We start from the raw sequence: 25,860 nt of genomic DNA, 5'->3' as shown, positions 1-25,860 counted from the left end.
GAACTACAGAAAGGTGAAGACCAATTTTGAATTAGGAAGGTAGTTAGGGGGTTGTTTTCACTGATTTTTTCGTAGAGAAAAGCAGGTACCGACATTTTTTTGTAAGTCGCTTAACTTTCATGCTAGAAACTTTTTATTATTATTTTTTGAAATATCTAATTCTATACTTGAAAAAAGATTATTTAAGTTTTCCTCGAAAAATGCAAATTTTTCCCAATTATTTGGCTTTGGATATTTCAAATTATGCATTTGACGAAAAAAGCTAACCTTTAACATGCCGTATCTCGGTTTGTATTGGTCTTAAAGATATTATAGGAAAAGAATTTGGTTTGTATTACTAAAATATACAATTTCGATATCTACAGTTTTTTTTATTAAATGCATATTTTTCGAGGTATGTATTCTCAAAAAACCCTCTAAAAAGTCGATTTTTTCGTCGAAAAACTGTTATTTCAAGCGCGAATAACTCGAAAAATATTAGTTTTACGAACCCTATTCCCACCCCCGAGATGGGGTGGCAACCACCCCCAAGGTTTTAGCGTATGATAGCGGCATGATATATAAAATGATCCTTAGACTATTCGCTACCTTCTGTGAAAATTTCAAGTAAATCCATGCTGGACGAAAAAATTGCGAGCCAAAATGCTTCATTTCCTCAATCGGCTATTGGGGCCGACCGACTGGCTCTATCCCGTCATACAGCTGACCGACTATAATAACTTTTATTTATATTTAATTTAGAATGTGTGTACTGATTTTCAGCCTTAGTAAATGGAAACAATTACCTTCGTAGGAAAGCAAATTTGATACCCTCTCAGTAACCCCTGTTCTACGTTTCACTTGACCGACCGCAGTATGTTTCTCTACACACTCACAGTAATCAACTGTGAAAAATCTAGCTTTAGTAAATTCAAATAGATTTTTCAGCGCTGCCTCTTGGTCTATAACACTCTAACATTATCCGATGTTGTCGTAACAATGTTGCCGATTTTAGCGCTTCCTTCAGTCGTCTATATCTAGTCCAAATCTAAACGTATTGTATCAATATTATACCAAGATATCTTAGTAAAAATTCTAATCAGTATGAAATATTTGTAAAATGTTAAAAGTGACAACCGACAGAATAATTTTACTCGTAGATAGTTAGTCAATAATTTTTGATGTCAACCTGTGGCTATTTTTGAAATTTACTTGATCAAGATAAATCATTGTTTGTAGGCCAATCGTCAGAGATTTTAATCTCTAAAAACGAGACGAATACGCTGAATTTTGCTGTGGATGTTAATTTTGGGACCTCAAGAAATGCAAAAAAGTTTACCACTCCTATTTCCGGGCTTCCCCCTAAGACCCCCTCGTGGGAGGACGGAAAACATCGATTTCCCAAGAAAGTGTAAACTTCAAAAAAAAAAAAAAAAATAGTTCAAACAAGAAATGTAGCTAAAATAATTTTAAACAAAAATGTTTATTAGCACTTTTTGTTTAGAATGAGCCGTTCTCAGAAACAACGCTTGAAGCGGATACAATAATTTGTATCAACTCGACGATAAAAATTCGATATCTTTTGTAAGTTGTGTAGGTTTGAGACACGTATTTGTGCTATAGAAAAGCTGCACTTTTTAGCTTTAAAATACATTTTGATTTTTCTCGATACGATACTCTGATCAAAAGATGTCGAATTTAATCGTATCGTTAATTAAAAGCATTAAAAGATTTTTGATGGAAAACTATCACCATGGCCCAGCAACTTACCAGACATAAACCCCATTGAAAATGTCTGAGCGTGCAAAAAATAGACCGAAATAGACCGAAGAAGTAATAACAAACAAAGTTCTTCATGATAAGGAGAATCATTGTTTAATTATACCATCGTAAAATTATGTATCTTCTGTATAAAAAACGCTTTGTGATGAATATTTAATTAACTTTATACAAAACCAAGATACTTGGTACTATTATTACTTTCTTTAAATCTACAACAAACATTAGAACCATTGTTTATATAGTAATAGTTGGTCAACGCTATGAATAAATTTGTTTAACGCTGTGGTCAACGCTATGCATTTTGGACTTATCGTAGTTACGCTTGATATGGCAACCGTGGCAGAAATGGTGGTGACATCTGGTGGCTGTCTCAACTAGAATCGAACAAATTTACTCGTTAGGTTGACCAACTTTTACTACATAAACAATGGTAGAACTGCCATACTAAACAAGTTACGTATATCAACAGTTTAAATAACAATAAAATAATAAAAACGGTTCGAAAATCATCCAGATTCGTTAATAAAATAGTTTCAAATGTGGTAGCGCGTATAATTATATCGGTAAAAAGGTTTTACTTTCGTTTCGTAGTCTTGCGGCTAAGTTGTTCCTCAGCTGCCAACTTTCCTTTGTAATCCTCGACTATCTCTTTTGCTCGAACCAAAATAGAGAGAGAATTATCGATGAGCTCTTCCCAGCTCTTGCAGTAGGCCTCTTGGTCGTACGCCACTGTATCGGCCATGCGGCGCAGTTCGGATGCTTTGACTAAAGTTGCTTCCATTTCGTCGATGGTTTGTTTGTGGTTGTCTAACATATTTTCTTCGGCTACTTCTAGTTCTGATATAAACTGTAACATAAAAAAAGTTCTCCTCAAAACACAAGTTTAAAGAAAATAAGAACATCTGAAACCCGTTCAGGCCCTTTTTATTACTTTTGTAACATACTTATATAGGAGTTATTTGTAGTAATAGAGAGTTTTTAAGCCCCTTATTTCAGTAACGTTAAACGTTATACGTTATTCTGCTCATGCGCATTAACATAAAAATAAAGTATTACTTTATTAACGGATAAGGTATCCCCTTATTTAGGTAGATATAAGGTTCACGTTATTAAGGGATTACGTATTTGTAAGATTGCCAAATGTCATATATCTAAATCATTAAAAACGAAAAAGAAGTCATATGAGCTGAACCAAAGACAACTAGAATAAAAAATATAGTAACGATGTATAAAATTGTAATCAAAATTTGTTTTCTTAAAAGCTATCAGGTAATAAACATATAATAATATAATTGAATATAATCTGCTTGGCAACCCTGGTAGAACAATTCTAAATTACACCATTTCTTGAACAATCTGACACTTGACTGAATTGTCTTGTTAAACTTAGGATGGACGTTTTGTGTTCTTAAAGTCTTTGGTGAACGTGCCAGGGTTGCAAAAAAAAAAACATGTTTTTTTAATTTTAAACAAAACAAACGTTTTTTTTTGTTTTAAACGTTTTTTTTTGTTTTAAACATGTTTTTTTGTTTTTAAATTGTATTTTTTAAACAAATAAAACTTGTTTAAAACACATGTTTTTTTTGTTTTAAACGTTTTTTTGCTTTAAAAATGTTTTTGTTTTTAAATTTTATATTTTAAACAAATAAAACTTAGAAGAAAACATTGTTTAAATCATATTTTCCTAAACATAATTTTAATTGAAAGTGTTTGATCTATTATTATTATTCTACTAAATAATATATAAGAAAACCAATTGCAAAATTAGGAGCTATTGCCTGGGGAACCCCAGACTATTTACTATTTATAAATCCGCATTACAAGTTGGCTATTGCAATAACGCCCATTGTCAGTTATTTTGTGCTGTTTCTGGTGGTGCTTAGTGTTTTTTTAAACATGCAAATGATTTTGTGACCCCAGCTCATTTTTTGGCAAATTTGCTTGATCATCGCTTTATTGAAAATAAACTTATCATCCATCTATTATAAATTATCATCCAGAAGCATTTTAGATTATTATTATTACCAGGCAAAGTGTGTACCCTTTACTCCATATGTTTTTAAACACCTATATTGAGAATGTAAAACCATTGGCATGGTGGCGTTCCAAGAAAAATATAAATAGGTATACTACAGCATTGAAACTTGCTCAACAGCTTCACACAGCTGTTGCATCGTCAGCCAATATAGAAAGACTCTTCTCATCATAAGGTTTACCATTCCAAACTACGTAATCGGCTAGGCAATGTCAAAGCTGCTAAGTTGGTTTCAATTTTTAAAGAGCTTAATTCCATCAGTGATGACGTGACTGATTTAAATTAAAAGATTACTATGAGTCTGAAACAGTTTTGAGAAATTTATTAACTCTTCTTTGCAAAATATTTTCAGTTTTCCAATTCTTTTGTGTTCAGATTATTAATAAATAAAAAATAATATATATGTTAAAAAGTTTATATAATGTATCTGAGAATTTTTTTGATGTTATATTAATAAAGAAAATGAAAAAAAAAGCACTTGTTTAATTTAAGTGTTTTAAACAAAAACTGTTTTAAACATAAGCAAACGTTTAAAACATGTTTAAAACAGTTGATTAAAACAAAATGTTTAAAACAAAACAACCCTGGAACGTGCTAATATATTTTCTTCCATAATGGCAAATAATTCAATAAAATAGGTTATAGCACACAACTGCCGTTTTATAGGTTACGTTTGACAAATGTCAATTAACGTTAATCTGTGTGCGTATTTTCTGAAAGGATTCAAAAACTATTTTAAGTAAACACGTTATCCCTTATTTATTAGTCAATGCGCATGACAAGTATAACGCTAAATCTGGCTAAATCAGGTAATGTTGCTAAGGAAACGTGGTCTATCGTAAATGAACTGAGAGATAAGACTTCTTCTCCCACCACAATCCCGACTTCTCCTGAGACCCTGAACAATTACTTTGTAAATGTGGCAAAAAATTTAACAAATACCTCCTTCTCAGGATCCGATTTCATATCTTTCTCATAAGAATGTAAATAGTTTCTTTTTTACACCCATAGTATTAGGTGAACTACGCTCTACAATAAATGACATTAAAAACAAATCGTCATCTGGGACTGATGGCCTCACTCTTAAAATGTTTTCTGCTCTACCTGATTGCACTTTAAACCATCTTACTACCTTAATAAACAGGTCATTCGAAACTGGAGTTTTTCCAAGCTGCCTTAAGACAGCGATAATTATTCCTATACACAAAGGAGGCGATAAAGATCTTGCTTCGAATTATCGCCCTATTGCACTCCTGCCCACGTTGTCGAAGATAATTGAAAGTCTGGTAAAAAAAAGAATCTTATCTTTTCTGTTGAAATACAAATTGCTTACTCCACATCAATTTGGATTCCTGAGTGACAAATGCACGAATGATGCTATGTTCTTCCTTTTCGATCATGTTTACTCCATCACTCTACAGCAACAATTTTCTGTGATTTCTCTAACTAAAGCATTCGATTGTGTAAACCATAACATCTTGACTGACAAATTACAGCACTATGGATTTAGGGGAAAGGCTCTTAAATGGCTTAAATCATATCTTAATAAAAGAAGTCAGTTTGTAAGGGTTGACACGAAGACGTCTTCTTGCATGCCATTAGAATGTGGGATACCTCAGGGTTCAGTTCTAGGCCCTTTATTGTTTCTGATATACATAAATGACATCTCTAGTCTGAACATTAAAGGTAAATTATGTCTCTTTGCAGATGATACTAGTATTACTTGGAGTAACACGGATATCATGGATCTTCGCAATACCATAGCTACAGACCTAGTCACCATTAAATCGTGGTGCGATTCGAATCTCCTGTTATTTAACGTTTCTAAAACCAAAGTCCTACCTTACAACAGTATGATGCAACCTTTAGTATTTAATAACAACAGTCTAGAGGTAGTTGAATCGGTGAAGTTCTTAGGGCTTATTGTGGATAAGTCTCTAAAATGGAACTTGCACATTGATGCCTTACACAAAAAATTAAGTTCTGCTTGTTTTGCACTAAGATCAGTTGCTACGGAAATGAATTTGTCAACATCTAGGACCGTTTATTATGCCCTTTTTGAGTCTTATCTTCGGTACTCCCTTCCATTCTGGGATTCGTGTTGTGCGACTCAATTTGAGCGTATTTTTAAACTACAAAAGAGAGCTCTTCGTTACTCTCTGAGACTCAATAGCAGAGTTCATTGCCAAGAATTTTTAAAAAAATTTAAAATATTAACTCTTCCTTCTTTGTTTGTTTTTGAATCCGTTTGTTTAATCCGCAAACATGCATCAGAAGGTCCAGAGAGACCCACGCACAACTATCCCCTTAGAAACGTGGAGCATAATCTTTATCTGCCAACCCCACTGTCTGAGCTGGTTAAGTGCTCTATACTATACAATTCGAGAAAAATGCACAATCACCTGCCATCTAACATCAAATCTATTGCAGCATTTCCCGCTTTTCGCAAGGCCTTGAAAGCTTATTTGCTTGAGAGAGCTTTTTATACAGTGAATGACTTTTTTATAAACGATTTGAATTCAGCAAATTGACTTGCAGGATTATTACTTTCGAGTACTTTTGTACATATTTACAGCGACATAGATCTTTTGATTTACTTTCCCTTTCCCTTTTCCTCGTTCGCCTTCTTTTTGCTCTGACGTATACATATTGTTTGCAAAATTTTTAAAATTTTTTAATGTGTACTTAATAACTATAAAATTGTATTTAAGTAGTATAACTCACGCCATTTATTTGGTGTCTGTTTCTGTTTTTGTTTTGTTTGTAGTTTTTATTATTTTTTGTTTTTTATTGTATTTTTTATTTTGTATAAGCTTTGTCCACAAATTGGAAAAATTTTTTGACAATAAAGCATACCTTATGATGTAGCCCTTTTTAGGGATTTTAAATATACCTTTTACAAGATAAGGTTTTTATTTTTTGTGATTTATGGTATACAGCCAGTTACAGGAATTTTTCCTTGTGATATTTTTAAAAAGCATATATTACCTGGTGCAGGTTGAGCATTTCTGGTGTCATATCGTTCTCGTTTAGCGATCTCAGTTGCAACAAATCACCATCTTCGTCCTGTTCGTTATCGGATCCGCTGTTCGTTTGCAAATCGCCCGCTACTAGTTCCTTCACTCGATCGGCGTATCGCAGCGTGTTTAAGCTGTGTTCACAAGAATTAACGCCTGGAGAGATCATCGCTATCATGCACGTTCGTGAATTGGTACCCACAAAGGAATCTCTTAGCACCTAAAAACATACGTTGGTATATAAAAAAATTTAAAAAAATTGAAGAAAAATCTTCTGTGTAAAATATTTATTTGAAAACCCCAATAAAGGGCTACATTAAAAAAACAGAACGTTTTCGCTCTAAAGAGAGCATCATCAGTGTTCTAAGCAAGCTCTACATGTTAAGCCACCAAAAATACATGGGTTAAAACCCATTTTTCTCGCGTATTTTAGGACAAAATTTTTTTATTAAATTTTACTAGTAATTAATGGTATACAGCCAGCTACAGGAAATTCTTCCTTGTGGATTTTTGCCAATACCATTGTTTATATAGTAATAGTTGGTCAACCCAATGGTGGATGCTAAAAGATGAGAAGGAAGGTCTATTCAGGGAAAGAATAGTAGTAGAAAAAATATGTTGGAACATGAAAGGAAGCCCTAACACAGTTTGGAGAAAAATGGCCAATATTATTAGAGAGACGGCTATTGAAATACTTGGGAAAACGTCAGGAAAGAAGTTTGAGGATAAAGAAACTTGGTGGTGGTCAAATGAAGTACAAGGAAAAATAAAAGAGAAGAGAAAATTATATAAAAAGTGGCAAGAAACCAGATCCGACACAGATCTTCAAAATTATATGGTGGCGAAAAAGGAAACGAAAGTAGCAGTAGCAAAAGCCAAAGCAGAAGCGTATTCAAACCTATACGATCAACTTGATACCAGGAAAGGCGAAATGAAGATATATAAAATAGCCAAACACAGAGCAAAGAAAGCAAAAGATTTTGATCAGATTAAATGTATCCGAGATGAAAATAATAAAATACTAGTTCACGAAAGGGATGTCAAAAAGAGATGGAGAAAGTACTTTGACAGCTTATTAAATGAAGAATTTGACAGACAGCCTGTAGAGTCAACGGAGACAGTAGCAGCAATGGTCACCAAAATAACCAACGAGGAAGTGGCTCAAGCCCTTCCAGGGCTATAAAACTGCTTAGCCACACCATGAAAATATGGGAAAGAGTAATTGATAGACGGATACGTGAAGAGACCGAAATATCCGAGAATCAATTTGGCTTTATGCAGGGTAGATCAACAACAGATGCAATTTTCATTATAAGGCAGTTGATGGAAAAATACAGGAGTAAAGAAACAAACGCTCATATGGTATTCATTGATCTTGAGAAAGCATATGATAGAGTTCCTCGACAGATTCTGTGGTGGGCACTCAATAAGAAAGGAGTCCCTGGTGAATATGTAAAGATTGTGAGGGATATGTATGAGGGAGTAACGACTAGTGTTAGGACAGGTGTGGGAGAGACTGATAAATTTCAAGTGAAAGTAGAATTGCATCAAGGTTCTGTGCTTAGTCCGTATTTATTCTCATTAGTTTTGGACCAGATAACAGCGAAAATACAGAGTAACATTCCATGGTGCTTAATGTATGCTGATGATGTCGTGTTAGTAGGAAATAGTGAAAGAGACTTAGAACAAAAACTGGAACAGTGGAGACAAGCTTTGGAGGAAAAAGGTTTAAAACTTAGTAGGACAAAAACAGTATTTGGAATGTTCATTTAAAGATGGAGCTACTACAAATAAAATGGTATCTTTGGATGGTGAAATGATTGTAAAAAGCAATAGTTTTAAGTACCTAGGATCGGTATTACAGAGTAATGGAGAAATAGATGGAGATGCATGCAGTAGAGTTAGGGCTGGATGGATGAAGTGGAAAGAAGCGAGTGGTGTGTTGTGTGACAGAAAAATTCCAATGAAGCTGAAGGGAAAATTCTAGAAAACAGCCATAAGACCAGCTATGATGTACGGAACTGAATGTTGGGCAGTGAAAAAGAAAGAGGAACAGCGAATGCATGTGGCGGAAATGAGAATGCTTAGATGGATGAGTGGAGTGACAAAGAAGGATAAAATTATAAATGAGTATATTAGGGGAAGTCTAGGTGTGGCACCAATTGATGCCAAAATGAGAGAGCATAGGTTAAGATGGTTTGGTCATGTTCAACGTCGAGACGTTAACCACCCAATACGAAGAATAGCTGAAATGCAGATTCCTGGAAGGAGTAGGAGAGGAAGACCAAAGAAGACCTGGGGGGAGACGATAAGGCAGGACATGTTGGTAAAGGGGATTAACATTGATATGGCCCAAGATAGAATTGTGTGGAGAAATGCAATTAGGGAAGCCGACCCCTCATAGGGATAAGGCAAAGAGAATGATGAGTTGGTCAACCCAATAGATAAATTTGTTTGATTCTAATTGAGACAGTCACCAGATGTCACCATTTCTGTCAGGGTCGCAATGTCACGCGTAACTAAGATACATCCAAAATGCATAGACACCAAGTTGGATACGATCCTATTCATATCAACCCAACTCGCATACATATTAAGAAAAATAAATATATGGAAGAATATATTTAGAAATTGAATTAATGATGTCATGCTACTATTCACTCCGTTCGTGACCATGGTGGGGATACACGAAACTATGCCAGCACCCGTAGCGGCGAAATATGACAACTTTGGCGAATAATGATTGAATAATATTGAATATTGAATAACAGAGCAGCAGCCAACAAAGTGACCATAGGCATTATGATACCCAACCTCCGATAGGAGATGGAACTTTAAGAAGAAGAAGAAGAAGAAGATTGATAATAATTTTTTAATTTAATAATTTTTTTTTCAATAGATATTTCGCTTACCTTTTGATTGCCGTTTTGATTTTTATTATTTATATTTATATTTTCATACGGATTTTCTTTCATTCCCCGATCTGGTGGGATATTCCTATCGTCATCTATTTCCATTTTGTGTTACATAAAGACACACACCACAAAATTAATAGTCAATAGACCCAGCTAATGTTAAAATCTGGTACTATTAATAATCCACACTGTCTAATTGCTTTCGATATACACTTAAGGCTATCGGTACATAATTCGCAAATATTTTACGGCTATCCCTACTTTTTCTGTCTTTACACGGCAAATTACGTGTAGTAAAATTCACACTGGTATGGATATGTAAACATTACTAGAACGTCATTCTACTTGAAAATGTCATCATTATCTCTAAAGAGATGGCTTTTGAATGGTCTTGGATAACTGTTATTTGTATAATTGCAAATTATTAATTCAGTTAATAAATGTGATAATTTTTTCACTAACTATGTATTCAGTGATTGTAATAATTTATAATATGTACAACAAAAAATAATACTCAATCGAGAAAAGAGGAAAAGTGTTAAAGTGATTTTTTGATAATATATTGTTACTATGGAACGCTTACAATTTTGAACATCTTTAACAACAAAATACTTGGATCACAGAATATATTATCCTGATGTATTCTCTGCTTGTATCTTCCACAAATAATACCCAATAAATAACTTTTTATTAAGTTCACGTCTTAAATCAATTATTTATCAAATACACTATATATCAACATTATTTAATTAACAACTCAAAATATTTCCGATGCCATGTCAAATATTTAAAATTGTCACTGATTGTCACTGTCTGACTGACAATATGCTGACAATATTCTGTTCGACGGAGTGCGTTGTAAGACAAAGATATATTTGGAAAATATTACCACGGAAATTGCGTTCATTTTTTTCGAATCCTGAAAAAACCAATAAATATTTTTGAAAAATTTAAATGCAGAATGAAAGACTAAATTATTACCGAGGGCCGAAAGTCCCTTAGAATAAATAAAAAGTTTATCTTGAATGAGATATTTGAAATTAAAAATCACACTAAATTTTCTCTTAGTTTTTCACCCCTGTAACTTATTAAAATAAACATTATAGAATTTCTCAGGGACTTTCGACCCTCGCTAATAACGTAATCTTTCATTCTGCGTTTAAATTTTTCAAAAATACTTATTAGTTTTCTCAGGATTCGAAAAAAATGAATCCCCATTTGAATAGAATTGCAGCCGAAAATACGTACCCATCCCTTTAATTAATGTTAACACCGACAACTAAACTATAACGAAAAAGTGAAGAAAACCCTTAAAATTGATATTTTCTTCAGAGAACTTCCAAATATCTGCTTTTTAATTTGACGTATATTTGACACTCGAACTTATTGTTTGTATAATAAATTTTATCAAAAATGGTAAATAAATATTACATTAACGTCATATATATGTCATATGTGTATGGAGTATGGAGAGCATTGGGAGAGACAGGAACAAGGTGGCTAGCAGGTCTTCATATATATATGTCATATGTGTATGGAGTATGGAGAGCATTGGGAGAGACAGGAACAAGGTGGCTAGCAGGTCTATTTAATAGAATTATGGAAGTTGGACAAATGCCAGACGAATGGAGAAACAGTATACTGGTACCTGTTTACAAAAACAAGGGAGATATACAACAATGTACAAACTACAGGGCTATAAAACTGCTTAGCCACACCATGAAAATATGGGAAAGAGTAATTGATAGACGGATACGTGAAGAGACCGAAATATCCGAGAATCAATTTGGCTTTATGCAGGGTAGATCAACAACAGATGCAATTTTCATTATAAGGCAGTTGATGGAAAAATACAGGAGTAAAGAAACAAACGCTCATATGGTATTCATTGATCTTGAGAAAGCTTATGATAGAGTTCCTCGAGAGATTCTGTGGTGGGCACTCAATAAGAAAGGAGTCCCTGGTGCATATGTAAAGATTGTGAGGGATATGTATGAGGGAGTAACGACTAGTGTTAGGACAGGTGTGGGAGAGACTGATAAATTTCATGTGAAAGTAGGATTGCACCAAGGCTCGGTGCTTAGTCCGTATTTATTCTCATTAGTTTTGGACCAGATAACAGCGAAACTACAGGGTAACATTCCATGGTGCTTAATGTATGCTGATGATGTCGTGTTAGTAGGAAATAGTGAAAGAGACTTGGAACAAAAACTGGAACAGTGGAGACAAGCTCTGTAGGAAAAAGGTTTAAAACTTAGTAGGACAAAAACAGAGTATTTGGAATGTTAATGGTAATGGTATCTTTGGATGGTGAAATGATTGTGAAAAGCAGTAGTTTTAAGTACCTAGGATCGGTATTACAGAGTAATGGAGAAATAGATGGAGATGCATGCAGTAGAATTAGGGCTGGATGGATGAAGTGGAAAGAAGCGAGTGGTGTGTTGTGTGACAGAAAAATTCCAATGAAGCTGAAGGGAAAATTCTATAAAACAGCCATAAGACCGGCTATGATGTACGGAACTGAATGTTGGGCAGTGAAAAAGAAAGAGGAACAACGAATGCATGTGGCGGAAATGAGAATGCTTAGATGGATGAGTGGAGTGACAAAAAAGGATAAAATTAGAAATGAGTATATTAGGGGAAGTCTAGGTGTGGCACCAATTGATGCCAAAATGAGAGAGCATAGGTTAAGATGGTTTGGTCATGTTCAACGTCGAGACGTTAATCACCCAATACGAAGAATAGCTGAAGTGCAGATTCCTGGAAGGAGTAGGAGAGGAAGACCAAAGAAAACCTGGGGGGAAACGATAAGGCAGGACATGTTGGTAAAGGGAATTAACATTGATATGACCCAAGATAGAATTGTGTGGAGAAATGCAATTAGGGAAGCCGACCCCGCATAGGGATAAGGCAAAGAGAATGATGATGATATGTCATATGTGTATCATAATATGTTTAACGTCAATTGTGTTCGCCAAAAGTTTCAGGCGACTACGCTAGGTATCGCGTGTCATGCACGGAGCGAATACATTATACATATAATAGCATGACATCATTAATTCACTGTCTTAAATATATCGTATCCAACTTGGTGTCTATGCATTTTGGCTTTATCGTAGTTACGCCTGACGTTGGGACCCTGACAAATGGTGGTGACTGTCTCAATTAGAATCAAACAATCAAAAATGAATAACCATTTTCAATTTCAATTTACATGTTTACTTTGATTGGAGTACGAAGGGAACCATTCTCGTTGGAACTTTACCGCGCTGAGCAGATGGGACGTGAATTATAAATTGTAAAATTGTAAAGACTGAAATAGTTTTGTACACACTTATGACAACAGGTAAAAGGGGGAGAAGTGTACTTTTGAAGTGTGTAAAATTAATAATTCTTAGCTGAGCGCTTTCGGCTTATAAAGCCATCTTCGGAGCTATGCTACAATAAAAGATCTCTAATGAATAATTGATCTTAGAATTCAAAGTTTAACTTACGTCAAAAAGGTCAAAATACCACTATGAAGAGAGATGGGTTCCATTTATGATATGAAATACTTCTGTTTCTTATGTAGTTTTTTTTTCCAACCAATAAAAAACTACATAAGAAACAGAAGTATTTCATATCATAAATGGAACCCATCTCTCTTCATAGTGGTATTTTGACCTTTTTGACGTAAGTTAAACTTTGAATTATAAGATCAATTATTCATTAGAGATCTTTTATTGTAGCATAGCTCCGAAGATGGCTTTATAATCTTGTATCTTGTATTTATAATCTTTATATGGCACTTCTCCCCCTTTTACCAATTGTAAAATTCCCTCATCTTCCATAGTCTCAGCATCCATTATGACTTGCAAATTGTAGAAGCCTCCGAGGTGTCACCAGAGAATGTTCTCATTGTTTTCAATCTGGTAGGATGTAGAGTAACATTTTTTAATGTTGTTTTATGTGCTATTAGATTGAAAACTTAGTTTTTCAGAATCAAACCAATTTATCTATTGAGTTGATTAACTATTACTATGTAAACAATGCCAATACATACTCAAATCTTAAAAATCTCTGACTGTATAACAAAGTTTCTTCTTTTAAAGAAGAGTAAAAGGCAAAAAATAATAAAAAAATCTTTGCCATACCACGGTCATACTTCCGTACGTTAATTAATCGTGGTATAGATAAACATGTACTTGATTTAACGAAATGACATTTTCCTACCTGAGTAAGTTTGCTAACTCGGAAAGGCAAGTGGGCACCTTTACGGCCGAGTGCTCTGATACATTCTTTCAAGGCCAATAACGATTTGTTAATTTCCGCACCTTCCATTCTCGTCTGCCTATTGGCCGACGAAGTATCAGCACCTCTTTCGTTACCAGCTAAATCTATCAGTGAAAACTTTCCGTGAATCTGTAAAAACAACAAAAATATTAATTTATAAAATGTTATAATTCAGATATACTGGAACTTTTCACATATGCTTTTTCTCATGAGGATCTTTCAGTGCGTCACAGTTTTTCGATTTCTTTCTAACGCATTAAATTGTATGTGACAGAAAAAAACGCACGTCGGTGATTACATTTCGTCGATGACATTTACATTTTTTCTAGTTGTCAATAGATGGCGCCATAATCGAAAATAAAATAATTTGCGAATTATATAATATATCTACGAATATAATCTGAACAATTTATAAGACTATACAAATCAAAGAAAATACCATTTTATAAATGCAATAACCACAATTGATTTGTTTTTTTGCCAAATTGAAAATAAAATGTGACAACTGTCAGATTTAACTAAAATGTCATGTCACTAAAATGTATATTATCCAATGAACTGTCAATACGGATGGAATAGGCACAAAGACAACTAATGCAGCCACGATACAAGAGAGAGGTCCTAGAGAGAGACAGACAAGGTGGTGGAAGCTTTGACAGGCCGTGTAATTTGAGTTGCCTATATCAACTTAAATCGGGGAAATATAAAAGTAAAATTCTAAATATAAAAGTAACATAAAAACATAATCAAGGACTACTTCTTCACTTTATATAAAACAGTCACTAATTTAGTATTTAAATAGTTTTAAAATTATTTAACTCCCAAATACTTTAGGAAAGTAGGTATTTGTTTTGATAAATACAAATAACAATTCTGAAAAGTATTTAAACACCAAGTATGGCACTGTGTACTCTATTTATCCCCTAAATACAAAAAAGTGGTTAAATTTTGAAATATGTACTGCCAATCAGCATTAGGCCTTAGCCAAGTTAAAATATAAGTTAAAATATTCAACGAACTGTAAATACTGATTCAATCGGGTCCATTTATATAGGCAACTCAAATTACACGGCCTGTCAAATTCTCCACCACCTTGTCTGTCTCTCTCTAGGACCTCTCTCTTGTATGTTGGTGTCAATCTTGCTTCACTATTTGAATGGGACATGGCCATTCCATCCGTATTGACAGTTCATTGATATTATCACGGACTTACCTTTTTCTCTATCATTTGTGACGCACTGAAAAATGCTCATGAAAAGAAGCATACATATCACACCTCCGCTCAAACAGTGTCGCAAATAAAAAAAAAAAATAAAATAAAAACGGTATTATTGCACCAACAGTGTAATAAAATACAAAATTTTATATAAAATGTGTTACGTCTATAATTCAAGTATTACATAATGAAGAAGAATACTGTCAATAAAGAAAATGGGATTTCGCAAATGCTGTGTTATATATTGTAAAAATTATATGTTGCTCCACAACATTGATATGATGAAATTGTAAAAAACTAACACCATTGGAAGCAATTCTGCGATACAAAATATTATTGTATGTGTGTTCACAAAAAAATTAACATAAAAAAAGTTTAAAACAAATATGTTAAAAAAGTAAAATAAAGATAAACAAATAAAAAAACAAAAAAAAAAAAACAAAAAAATAATTAAAAAAAAATGCATTAAACAGAAACACACAAATTTTACTAACATAATAACATTTATCCTAGGGTGTGAGAATTTGAACAATCAATTTATTTATATTGGATAAAAAAAATGCTGTTTTTATATTTTATAAATAAACAAGCTGAAAATGCGAGCATTATCATAACGAAAACTTTGTTTATATACGTATTTAAATTCATAATATAGAAAATTGCTATTACGAAAAGATGTTTAGAATTAAAAATTATGTTTTAATGTGCAAGTATATCATTCTAATTTAAATTTTGTGACACTTTACTCGAAATTCATATTTTTTTACATACCTCGTATAAAATTAATAAAATTTGATTCATGATGGTTGCATCATAAATCTTAGACCAAGAAGAGATTTTTATGAAGAATAACTTTTCTTCGTCAAATTAAAAATACAAGAGTTATAAATGAAAATGATGTTGGTATCCATAATTTGAGAAAATTCGTCAAATATTTTTTTCCATTAGAAGGATGTAATTTCATATATCAGAACATACTTTTTTATTCCAAACCACATTTTAAATAACAATTTTCCAATATTGTAAAATAAATAATACATACATGATAAAGATACTTTTTACTGATGAACTTTACTTGGATCTACAGACCGAGCGAGTCTCGTAAATTCCACGGCATTGCGCCACGCTTCGCGCAACCGTATTTGCGTACTTGTGTTTCGAGTTGTGTGGTCGTGCGCTGGTCGAGTGGAGTTATAATTTACCAAATTTAAATATAATCGTTTCTACTGATTCACTATTAATATAGTATAATATGTATTATTGCTTTCAACCGGTATAAATATGCCCGGAAAAATATGCCCTTTCAAATATGCCCGGAATATTAATAAAAAAATTAAAATATTTAAAAATTTCGAAAAACATCGATTTTTTTCTGCTTTCTTTGCTTATAACTTTAAAACGATTCGTTTTGGAACAATGTCGTAAAGAAATAAAATAAAGATAATTAAATTTTGTATGATATACGACTGGTAAAAAATGTCTTAAGGTATTATCTTTTCTGCAATATAGCAATAAATACAAAATAAGGGGGCAAAATAAGTCTTTTGTTATTCAATATTTTTTAATCATTTTGGTGGCACTTAGAACCTTAGTAATTCGCTTAGGAAATTCATGGTAACATACTTAAATCGTGTACTAAATTTCATTAAAATCGACCTAATAAATTTTGCATAATAAATTTGCAATCTAAATGTTTTTAAAAAAGTTCAAATTTTTAAAAATCTTTCTGAACAAAAAGTAGACCATTTAGAAGTTGGCTAATTTTTTTACATATAAAGAGGTGCTCTACCTATCTAATACACTTTAGAGAAATAAAATCGGATTATTTAAGGGGCCCTAGCAATGTTTTAAATTTATAAACAGTTTTTTGGCTTATAAACAAATAGCTTTGTTTAATAATAAAAAAATTAATTTTTAGCAATGCAAATAATTAAAACCGGTATAATTTGACTTAAACTTTCAAATGCTGATTTCAGCAGAATTGCTATTTTATTTTTTAATCAAACGTTATTCGCGTTCAAAAATTGCAATTTCTCGATTTTTTGAAAGTTCCACCCTACGAAAAAACTTGTAAGAACATTATTTGCTTAGAATTACCCAAGAAATACAAAAAAATGTTTTATTTTGCGAAAAATCGATGTTATGTAATTCCTCAAGTTCTTTGTTTATAACAATCTTATCGACATCCGGATCAACTGTTACCCAAAAAATTCGTGTTCTACGGGTCAAAATACATAAAAAACTTGGGTAAGTCCATCTAAATAAAGGAGCCCGTAGCACCCTCTCCTGGACACAGCACTAATTTGTTTATAAGCCAAAAAATTGTTTATAATTTTAAACATTGCTGAGGCTGCTTAAATAATTCAATTTCAATTCTGTAAAGTGCATTAGATAGGTGGAGTACTTCTTTATATGTAAAAAAATTGACAAATCTTTGTATGTTCTAGTTTTTGTTCTGCAAGATTTTAAACAATTTTAATTTTTTAAAAAAAGTTTAGAGTGCAAAATTATTATGCAAAATCTAGAAGTCAATTTTAATGAAATTTGGTGTACGGTTTTAGCACATTACAAAAATTTTCTAAGCGAATTAGGAAGGTTCCAAGTGTAACTTAAGTGATGGAAAATCATTGAATAAGGACAGGCTTGTTTTGCCCCCTTATTTTATATTTATTGCTATTTTGAAGCAAGGGTTATAAATTAAGACATTTTTAACAAATCGCATCTTTGTTTTATTCCTATAGGACTTTGTTCTAAAATGAAGTTTTTAAGTTATAAGCAAAAAAATTAGAAAAAAAAAACGAAATTTTTTGAAATTTTTAAATATTTTATTTTTTTTATTAATGTTCCGGGCATATTTGAGAAGGAGCATAAATCAATTATTATTAACGAAGTTATCACCTAACTTTATCCGCAAAAATCTGAATGCCACCTCTCACATCCACCTAAAAACAGATCCTTACTGGTCTATTAAGGGTAGTTTGAAATTAAATAATGCTACAGGCAATTTTTTTAGAGCATACTTTTCTAAAAAGTTTGGTTTTTGCTTTATTGTTCTATGACAAACCTCAGTAAAAATATTGACTAAAGACTACTAAAGAGCGAAACCATGTTTTCCGTGAAAATGATCGACACGCTTTAACAAAAATGGCCGTCATCGGCAAACTAAATTTTTTAAAAATAAAATGAATTCAATTTTGTTCTCTCTATAGACTAAGTTTAAAAGGTAGAAAAATAAAAAATACTAAAAATAGTCAAGCAACCACCTTTGGACCACTTGGCTTGGATTGACCCATAAGCCATAGCTTGGGTTTATGCACTGCTGATCCATGACTCGGCTTTTTTATTTACTGCCTAAAAAGATTTGCTATTACCAGTGACAGTGGTGGACCCATCGGTTCTCCCTCAACTTGTTTGTGTCGTTGGTCCTTGTAGATTCTGTGGTATTGCATACTTTTTGCGTATAATTTCTAATGGTTCTTCTACTGGAACAATGTTGAATGGTGAGATCACATCGAAGCTAACTAACAAGTGTCCAGGCTCAAGATGCAGGTCCTTTGTACGCACGATAAAATGACTTGAGGTCTTAACGCTTTTTCTGCGTATGGTAGCAGCGGTCAGCCAGAAAAGTTTCCATTTGTTTTAACAGTGGGTGATAGAGCTAACTATTGAAGAACCTGCTGAGCCGAAGATAAGATTAGCTTATGCAGCATTAGACAGCAATAGCTTATGGAACAGACAATCGACAATGAGATTCGTTGAGACCGTTAATATTCAATGGCACTGTAATCTATCTAATTAGCCTTCTTCGGTCCATCTTTGGACATAGACCTCCCCAATCCTTTTCAACTCTTCTCTGTCTTTCGCTACAGTCATCCGCCTAGAGCCCACGTGCTTCTTGATATCATCTACCCATCTCATTTGCGGCCTTCTTCTGCTTCGCTTATATTCCCACGGTCTCCAATTTATAAGAATTTTGATCCATCAGTCTTCTTTTTGTCTTATATTGGCTCCGGCAAATCTCCATTTCAATTGTGCAACTTCTTGTCTAACATCCCTAATTTTTGTTTTCTCTCTTATCCGCTCGTTTCTCTTTTTATCCATTAGTCTTATGTGCAACATTTGTCTTTCTGTTTGCGTTTTTATGATTTTTTCCAAGTTTGCTTTTGTCCAAGTTTGGGAACCATAAGTGAGAACAGGGAGTGCGTATTGATTGTACACCTTGGTCTTAAGATGTGGATATCTTTTGTTTTTAAGAATGTAGCTTAGTTTGCCAAATGCCGCATGCCGCCCATGCCAGTCTAACTCGTCTTTTGACGAGTGACGTCGCCATAATAATGGTTGAAAATGAAGATAATCTGCATAGACTACAAAAATTACGATGAATCGAATCTTTCGTCCTTTCGATCTTTCTAATTTGTTCGAAGATACAAATGAATCGAAACTTTCGGTCCATTTTAAGAATCGAAACTATTATAGCAAAACCAGAGGAAAGCCTACAGTAAAAAGAGAAGCTAGGACTAATAATACCCACAAATTTTTTTTGGACAAAATATCCCCATAAAAAATGCCGGACAAAAAAATCCCCAAGAAATATTTGCTGCCGAATAGTTCTATAAAAGTTTTCCCGTGATTGAAATCGACTCAAATGTTTTTCAGCTTCAGTGCATGAGAGTTATAGCAATCGCAATGAAACCTCTTTTTGGCACGAAATTAATAATTAGCAATAAATTAAGATTAAGCATGAATTGTAATTTCGATTACCAAATTTCGAATTCCAATTTCATGCTGAAAACTTCAAATTTTGCATGACAAAAGAGTATGAGTTTTTTGAAAAATCGTGGAAGATATGGGGAATGAGCTAAGTCTGTGGAAATCATGTTGTAATTATTCGCTTAAATCTTTTGCTCACTCTGCTTTGACTAACTATGTTCAAAACATTGCCCATTCGTGATTATAACTTCGGTCCCGAAAACGATAATCTTGATTGTAATGCAAAAAAAAACCTGTTCCTTTTTCTAAAGGACTTTCTTCTAAAGGATTTCGATAAACTTCAATTCCAATTTACGCCGTTATTATAATTATCGGCATGGAATTGGAATTCGAAATTTGGTAATCGAAATTGCAATTCATGCTTAAGGTGATACAATAGCGATCAACAGGTAACAAAAACGCGTTCCAAGATTGCGGCTGTAATTTTGAATATTTTTTCGAGATATTTGGCACACGTATTCGTAATATAATAAAGAATGGCGGTACACAGCCCAATTTGAAAAATATATTAATATGTGTAAATTACTCTGTAATTAAATACAATATTGTTATAAATCACCTAGCATAGGTGTAAGTAGATGGAGTAAGTCAGACTAATAAGGAATCTGACAGATATATTTGTCAATTTAGAAGTTTTGTCATAATAATTGTTTTTGTCACGTTTGAATTTTGGAGGACTTATTTTTGTACTTTAGTTTATTAGGAATTTTAATAAACTTGTTAAAACAGAGTAACAATTCTCTTAATCCCTGAACCCATCTAGAATTGCAACAATTGGTGTCAGAAGTAAAGTGGGATTAAGAGAATTTATATGGTGAAAACAAGAAGCGAGACGATGGAAGAAATTAGAGACATGATTGCCGCCATGGAAAAACGTCGGCAGGAAGAAAAAGAAAATGAAGACAAACGTCGGCAGGAAGAAAAAGAAACAGAAAATTTACGTCGTCTAGAAGACAGAGAGTTGCTCGTGACACTTATCTCAAAAATAGAGACTTCAAAAGTGAGTACAGAAGATATGAAAAAAGAAATCGAAGAGACAAAAGAAGATATGAAAAAAGAAATCGCAGAGACAAAAGAAGATATGAAAAAAGAAATCGAAGAGACAAAAGAAGACATGATTAAAGAGATTGAAGTAACAAGAGGCCTAGTAGAAAAAAAGGCACGATGAGGTAACGAGAAATCTTGAGAATATCCGCCTAGAGGTTGAAAAGTCCCAGAAACTGAGAGTTGAAGGTAAACCAGAAGTGATTTGTTCCCCTGTCAACGGAATAATTAAGCCTCCTACATTTGACGGCGAGATATCCTGGCCAGTGTATAGAAGACAATTCGAAGCTGCTGCACAGAATAATGGATGGACAAATGAACAGAAGGCAACTGCTCTCATATTAGCACTTCGAGGTAAGGCTGTAGAAATCCTCCAAAACATTCCAGAGGACGCACAAAAGAAATATGAGACTGTCGTATCGGCTCTAGAACTAAGATACGGCAGCCAATATTTGAAGCAAGTATACCAGAGCCAACTAAAAGTGCGTATCCAAGGCTCCAACGAATCTGTGCAAGAATACGGAGCAGAAGTAGAAAAGATGGCACGACTCGCTTGGCCCGAAGCCCCTGAAGAGTTTCTACACCAGTTTACCATCCAATGTTTCCTTGATGGCCTGCGAGATGTAGACCTCCAGCAAACATTACGACTAGGAAGAGGACGCTACCAAATATTGAAGGACGCTATTGTCGCAGCATTGGAGTACGAAGCCATGAAGAATGTGTCCCGCCATCAACGCAAAGTCCATCAAATAAGAGGTGTTGCTGAAGTGGAAGAAGGCGATCTAAATACGTTGTCCCAGGTGTTGGCCGCCCAATTCGAGAAATATCTTGGCCCAATAGCCGAATCTTTGAAGCAAAAACGTCAGGGGCGCCCAAAGTGTTATTTTTGTGGATTGATAGGCCACCTTCAACGTGATTGCAGACAACGTACAAGATCAGAGGACAGTAGGCAAGCTCCACAATATCAACGCAATTCGGAAAACTAAAAGAAGTCAACGTCAAGGGGCGCACGTTGGCTGACCTGTCCCAAGCTCCCAGATTCTCAATATCCACAATAAGACGAAGTAGTGACAGCTTAGTTGCCGATGGACTTCTCAATGGCGACAGATGCAGTTTTACCATCGATACTGGGGCAACTAGGTCAGTTATGAGTAAACGTTTACTGGACCAGTCATCTACACGAATAATATCGAAACCTCCCATACTAGAGACAGCGACAGGCGAAAACATTACTGTTTATGGGGACAGTTGCGTAAAAATCGAGCTGGGACACATCGAGATAGAAGTAGTGGTCCTAGTAGCCGACATAGTAGACGAGTTCATCCTAGGTGTCGACATTATGTCCGAACATGGGTTTATTGTAGATGTCAGACACAGGACCTTAGTCGTCGGCAATGAAGAAATTCTACTGTCATCCTCCAGAAAGCAGCACAATGGGCTAAAGATGTTAGTAGCAGAAGACACGAAGATCCCTCCTAACAGTGAAAATATCGTGGTTGCACAAATTGATGCATCTGGTGGCTTGGGAGCCATGTTATTAGAACCAGACGAGCAGATTCATGAGGGCGTCATTGTGGCCAGATGTTTGGTAGATGGGGATAAGAAAGGGTGGCCAACCCGAATGGCAATAAAATTACTTTCAAAAAGGGCCAAGTGCTTGGAATATGCGAGCCAGTTGTAAGAGTGACCAGAATAGAAGAAAACGTGCCAACAGCTAGCAGTACACACCAACTCTCCACTGAAATTTTGGAAAATTTTAAGAAGTCATGGGAACATCTATCTGAAGATGAATACCAAAAAGCAGAAGAGTTCATCAACAACGAAAGTGACATATTCTTTAAAGGAGAAATAACTGGCCGCACTGACTTAGTCCAACATCGGATTAACACTGACAACTCCAACCCCATAAGACAGGCACCAAGACGTCTTCCATTTGCAAAACAAAAAGAAGCTTTTGCCATCCTTGAAGATATGCGAAAGGAGAATGTCATCGAAGAGTCGAGTAGCCCCTGGTCTTCTCCAGTGGTGTTGGTAACCAAGAAAGATGGCTCAACGCGGTTCTGTGTCGACTACAGGAGGCTGAATAGTGTTACCAAGAAGGACAGCTATCCACTACCCCGTATTGATGATACACTTAGTGCCTTGGCTGAGTCGAAATGGTTTTCCACTGTGGACCTCAAAAGCGGTTATTGGCAAGTTGCAGTACACCCTGAAGACAGAGAGAAGACCGCATTTTCTGCTGGAAATGGGCTCTACCAATTCAAAGTGATGCCATTCGGATTGTGTAATGCACCTGCCACGTTTGAACGTTTAATGGAGCTAGTACTTAGAGGACTTACATGGAAAATCTGTCTGGTCTACCTCGACGACATTATGGTCATCGGAAAAGATTTCGACGAACATCTTGCCAATTTGAAAGAAGTTTTCACCAGACTAAGGAACGCTCACCTACAAGTAAATGCCAAAAAGTGCGAGCTCTTCCAAGAAAAAGTTAGTTTCCTTGGACATGTAATTTCATCCTCAGGAATTGCAGCAGATCAGGCGAAAATAAAAGCAGTACAGGAATGGCCCACACCAAGAAACAAACACGATATCCGAAGCTTCCTTGGTCTTTGCAGTTACTATCGTCGCTTCGTGAAAGATTTTGGTAAGATTGCCAAACCTCTCCATAATCTGACTGAGAGAAAACTGTCATTTGACTGGACACCAGAGTGCCAGCTTGCCTTCACCACACTCAAGCATAAATTGACTACGGCTCCAATCCTGGCATATCCGAAAGAACAGGGTCTTTTCGTGCTTGATACAGATGCTTCTCAAAATGGTATCGGGGCGGTGCTTTCCCAAGTACAAGAGGGCGAGGAACGCGTCATAGGATACTTCAGCAAAACTTTGGGAAAAGCAGAAAGAAACTACTGTGTCACCAGAAAGGAGTTATTGGCAGTCGTCAAAGCAGTAGAACACTACCATTCGTTCCTCTATGGCAGAAAATTCTTGATAAGAACCGATCATTCTGCCTTGCAATGGCTTCTCAATTTCAAGACACCTGAAGGTCAGATAGCTCGGTGGCTGGAGAAACTACAGACTTATGATTTTGAAATTCGTCACAGAGCGGGAAGAAGTCATGGGAATGCCGACGGTCTCTCGAGAAGACCATGCAACGGCAGGAACTGTCGATTCTGCGACCGCCAAGAAGAACGAGATGGCCAGATTCTACAGTTGAGAACCATAGAGGATAGAAATGACGAAGAAGCTCTAGAAAACCTTCAGGCTGAACAGAAGGAAGATACAGATCTAAAAATAGTTCGGGAGTGGCTGGACCACGGAGCTAGACCACAGTGGCAGGAGATTGCAAAATATGGGCAAGCAGTTAAGGGCTATTGGCTTCAGTGGGACTCCCTGTGTCTACGAGATGACATCATCACTCGTAAATGGGAGAGTCCAGATGGAACAAGAACAGTGCCCCAAGTTGTTCTCCCAAGGTCATGTGTTAAGGACGTGCTTGCAGAACTTCACGATAGTCGTTCCGGCGGGAATTTTGGAATCAATAGGACTCTGGCCAGAGTCCGTGAGAGGTATTATTGGGTTCATTGTCGGCAAGATGTGGAAGAATGGTGCAAACGATGTGACCTGTGTGCATCCAAGAAGGGACCCAAAACAAGACTTAGGGGAAAACTCCAACAATATATTACTGGAACTCCATGGGAACGAGTTGCTGTAGACATTTTGGGACCATTTCCAGAGACAGCATCAGGAAATAAATATTTGATGGTTGCTATGGATTATTTTTCCAAATGGCCTGAAGTAGTTGCACTACCCAACCAAGAAGCAGTCACAGTTGGTGAAGCCCTGCTTGAGAATGTCGTTTCCCGACATGGTGTTCCACTTCTGCTTCATTCTGACCAGGGGCGCAACTTCGAATCGGCAGTTTGGAAGACCATGATGGCTTTGTTAGGAATTAAGAAGACCAGAACAACACCGCTCCATCCTCAATCCGACGGCATGGTAGAAAGACATAACCGGACCATCAACAACTACCTGTCCCTGTTTGTAGACGAAAACCAGAGAGACTGGGACAAACTGGTGCCTCTGTTTCTGCTAGCCTACCGAAGTTCCCAACATGATGCAACTGGTTACACTCCAGCAATGCTGTTAACTGGTCGAGAGATGAGGCTTCCCATCGATCTCCTACATAGTAATGTACCAGACGGAGAGGCGGGTCAAGAGACACTTCCCGAGTATGTCAGCGGTCTAAAGGATCGACTGGTTAAGGTCCACGATTTCGCCAGAAACAAGCTACAACTCACCAGTGACCGGATGAAGGTTAGGTTCGATCAGAAATCCACACCTGTTAGTTTCAAGGAAGGTGATGCAGTTTGGCTCTACCAACCAACGAGAAGGAAAGGTCTAAGTCCCAAGTTGCAGCGGCCCTGGGAGGGACCGTACCTGGTCATTAAGAAGATAAACGACCTTGTGTATAGGGTGCAACTGACGCCACGAAGTAAGCCGAAGGTCGTCCACCTAGAGAGACTGTGTCCTTATGAAGGGCAGAATCCACCGACCTGGTCCATTTAGGTACCGTTCGGGGCGAACAGCCTGAAAGAAGGGGGCGGTGTTATAAATCACCTAGCATAGGTGTAAGTAGATGGAGTAAGTCAGACTAATAAGGAATCTGACAGATATATTTGTCAATTTAGAAGTTTTGTCATAATAATTGTTTTTGTCACGTTTGAATTTTGGAGGACTTATTTTTGTACTTTAGTTTATTAGGAATTTTAATAAACTTGTTAAAACAGAGTAACAATTCTCTTATGCCCGGTTGCACCAACAGAT

General features: G+C 35.4%; 2 protein-coding genes across 2 annotated transcripts in view; one reads left to right on the top strand and one right to left on the bottom strand.

Moving 5' to 3' along the window:
• Positions 1–840: 840 nt before the first annotated feature.
• The window catches only part of LOC114335542 (kinesin-like protein Klp10A), a 72,935-nt gene continuing 47,915 nt past the window's right edge, over positions 841–25,860 (bottom strand). The window contains exons 5-7 of the mRNA XM_050659708.1: positions 13,941–14,129; positions 6,785–7,033; positions 841–2,608 (exon numbers count right to left, since the gene is read on the bottom strand). Of these exons, the coding sequence (XP_050515665.1) occupies positions 2,336–2,608; positions 6,785–7,033; positions 13,941–14,129 (711 nt within the window). The 3' untranslated portion in view covers positions 841–2,335. The remainder of the gene's footprint in view (positions 2,609–6,784; positions 7,034–13,940; positions 14,130–25,860) is intronic.
• Positions 12,032–12,652, top strand: LOC126890622 (uncharacterized). The gene has a single exon (XM_050659713.1). It carries the CDS (start codon positions 12,044–12,046, stop codon positions 12,629–12,631), a length of 588 nt encoding a protein of 195 aa, XP_050515670.1. The 5' UTR covers positions 12,032–12,043; the 3' UTR covers positions 12,632–12,652.

The sequence above is a fragment of the Diabrotica virgifera genome, chromosome 8, assembly GCF_917563875.1.
Source record: "Diabrotica virgifera virgifera chromosome 8, PGI_DIABVI_V3a".
In the NCBI taxonomy this organism is placed as follows: Eukaryota; Metazoa; Arthropoda; class Insecta; order Coleoptera; family Chrysomelidae; genus Diabrotica; species Diabrotica virgifera.
The sequence above is the reverse complement of the archived record's forward strand: the minus strand, read 5'-3'. Positions and strand labels throughout refer to the sequence as shown.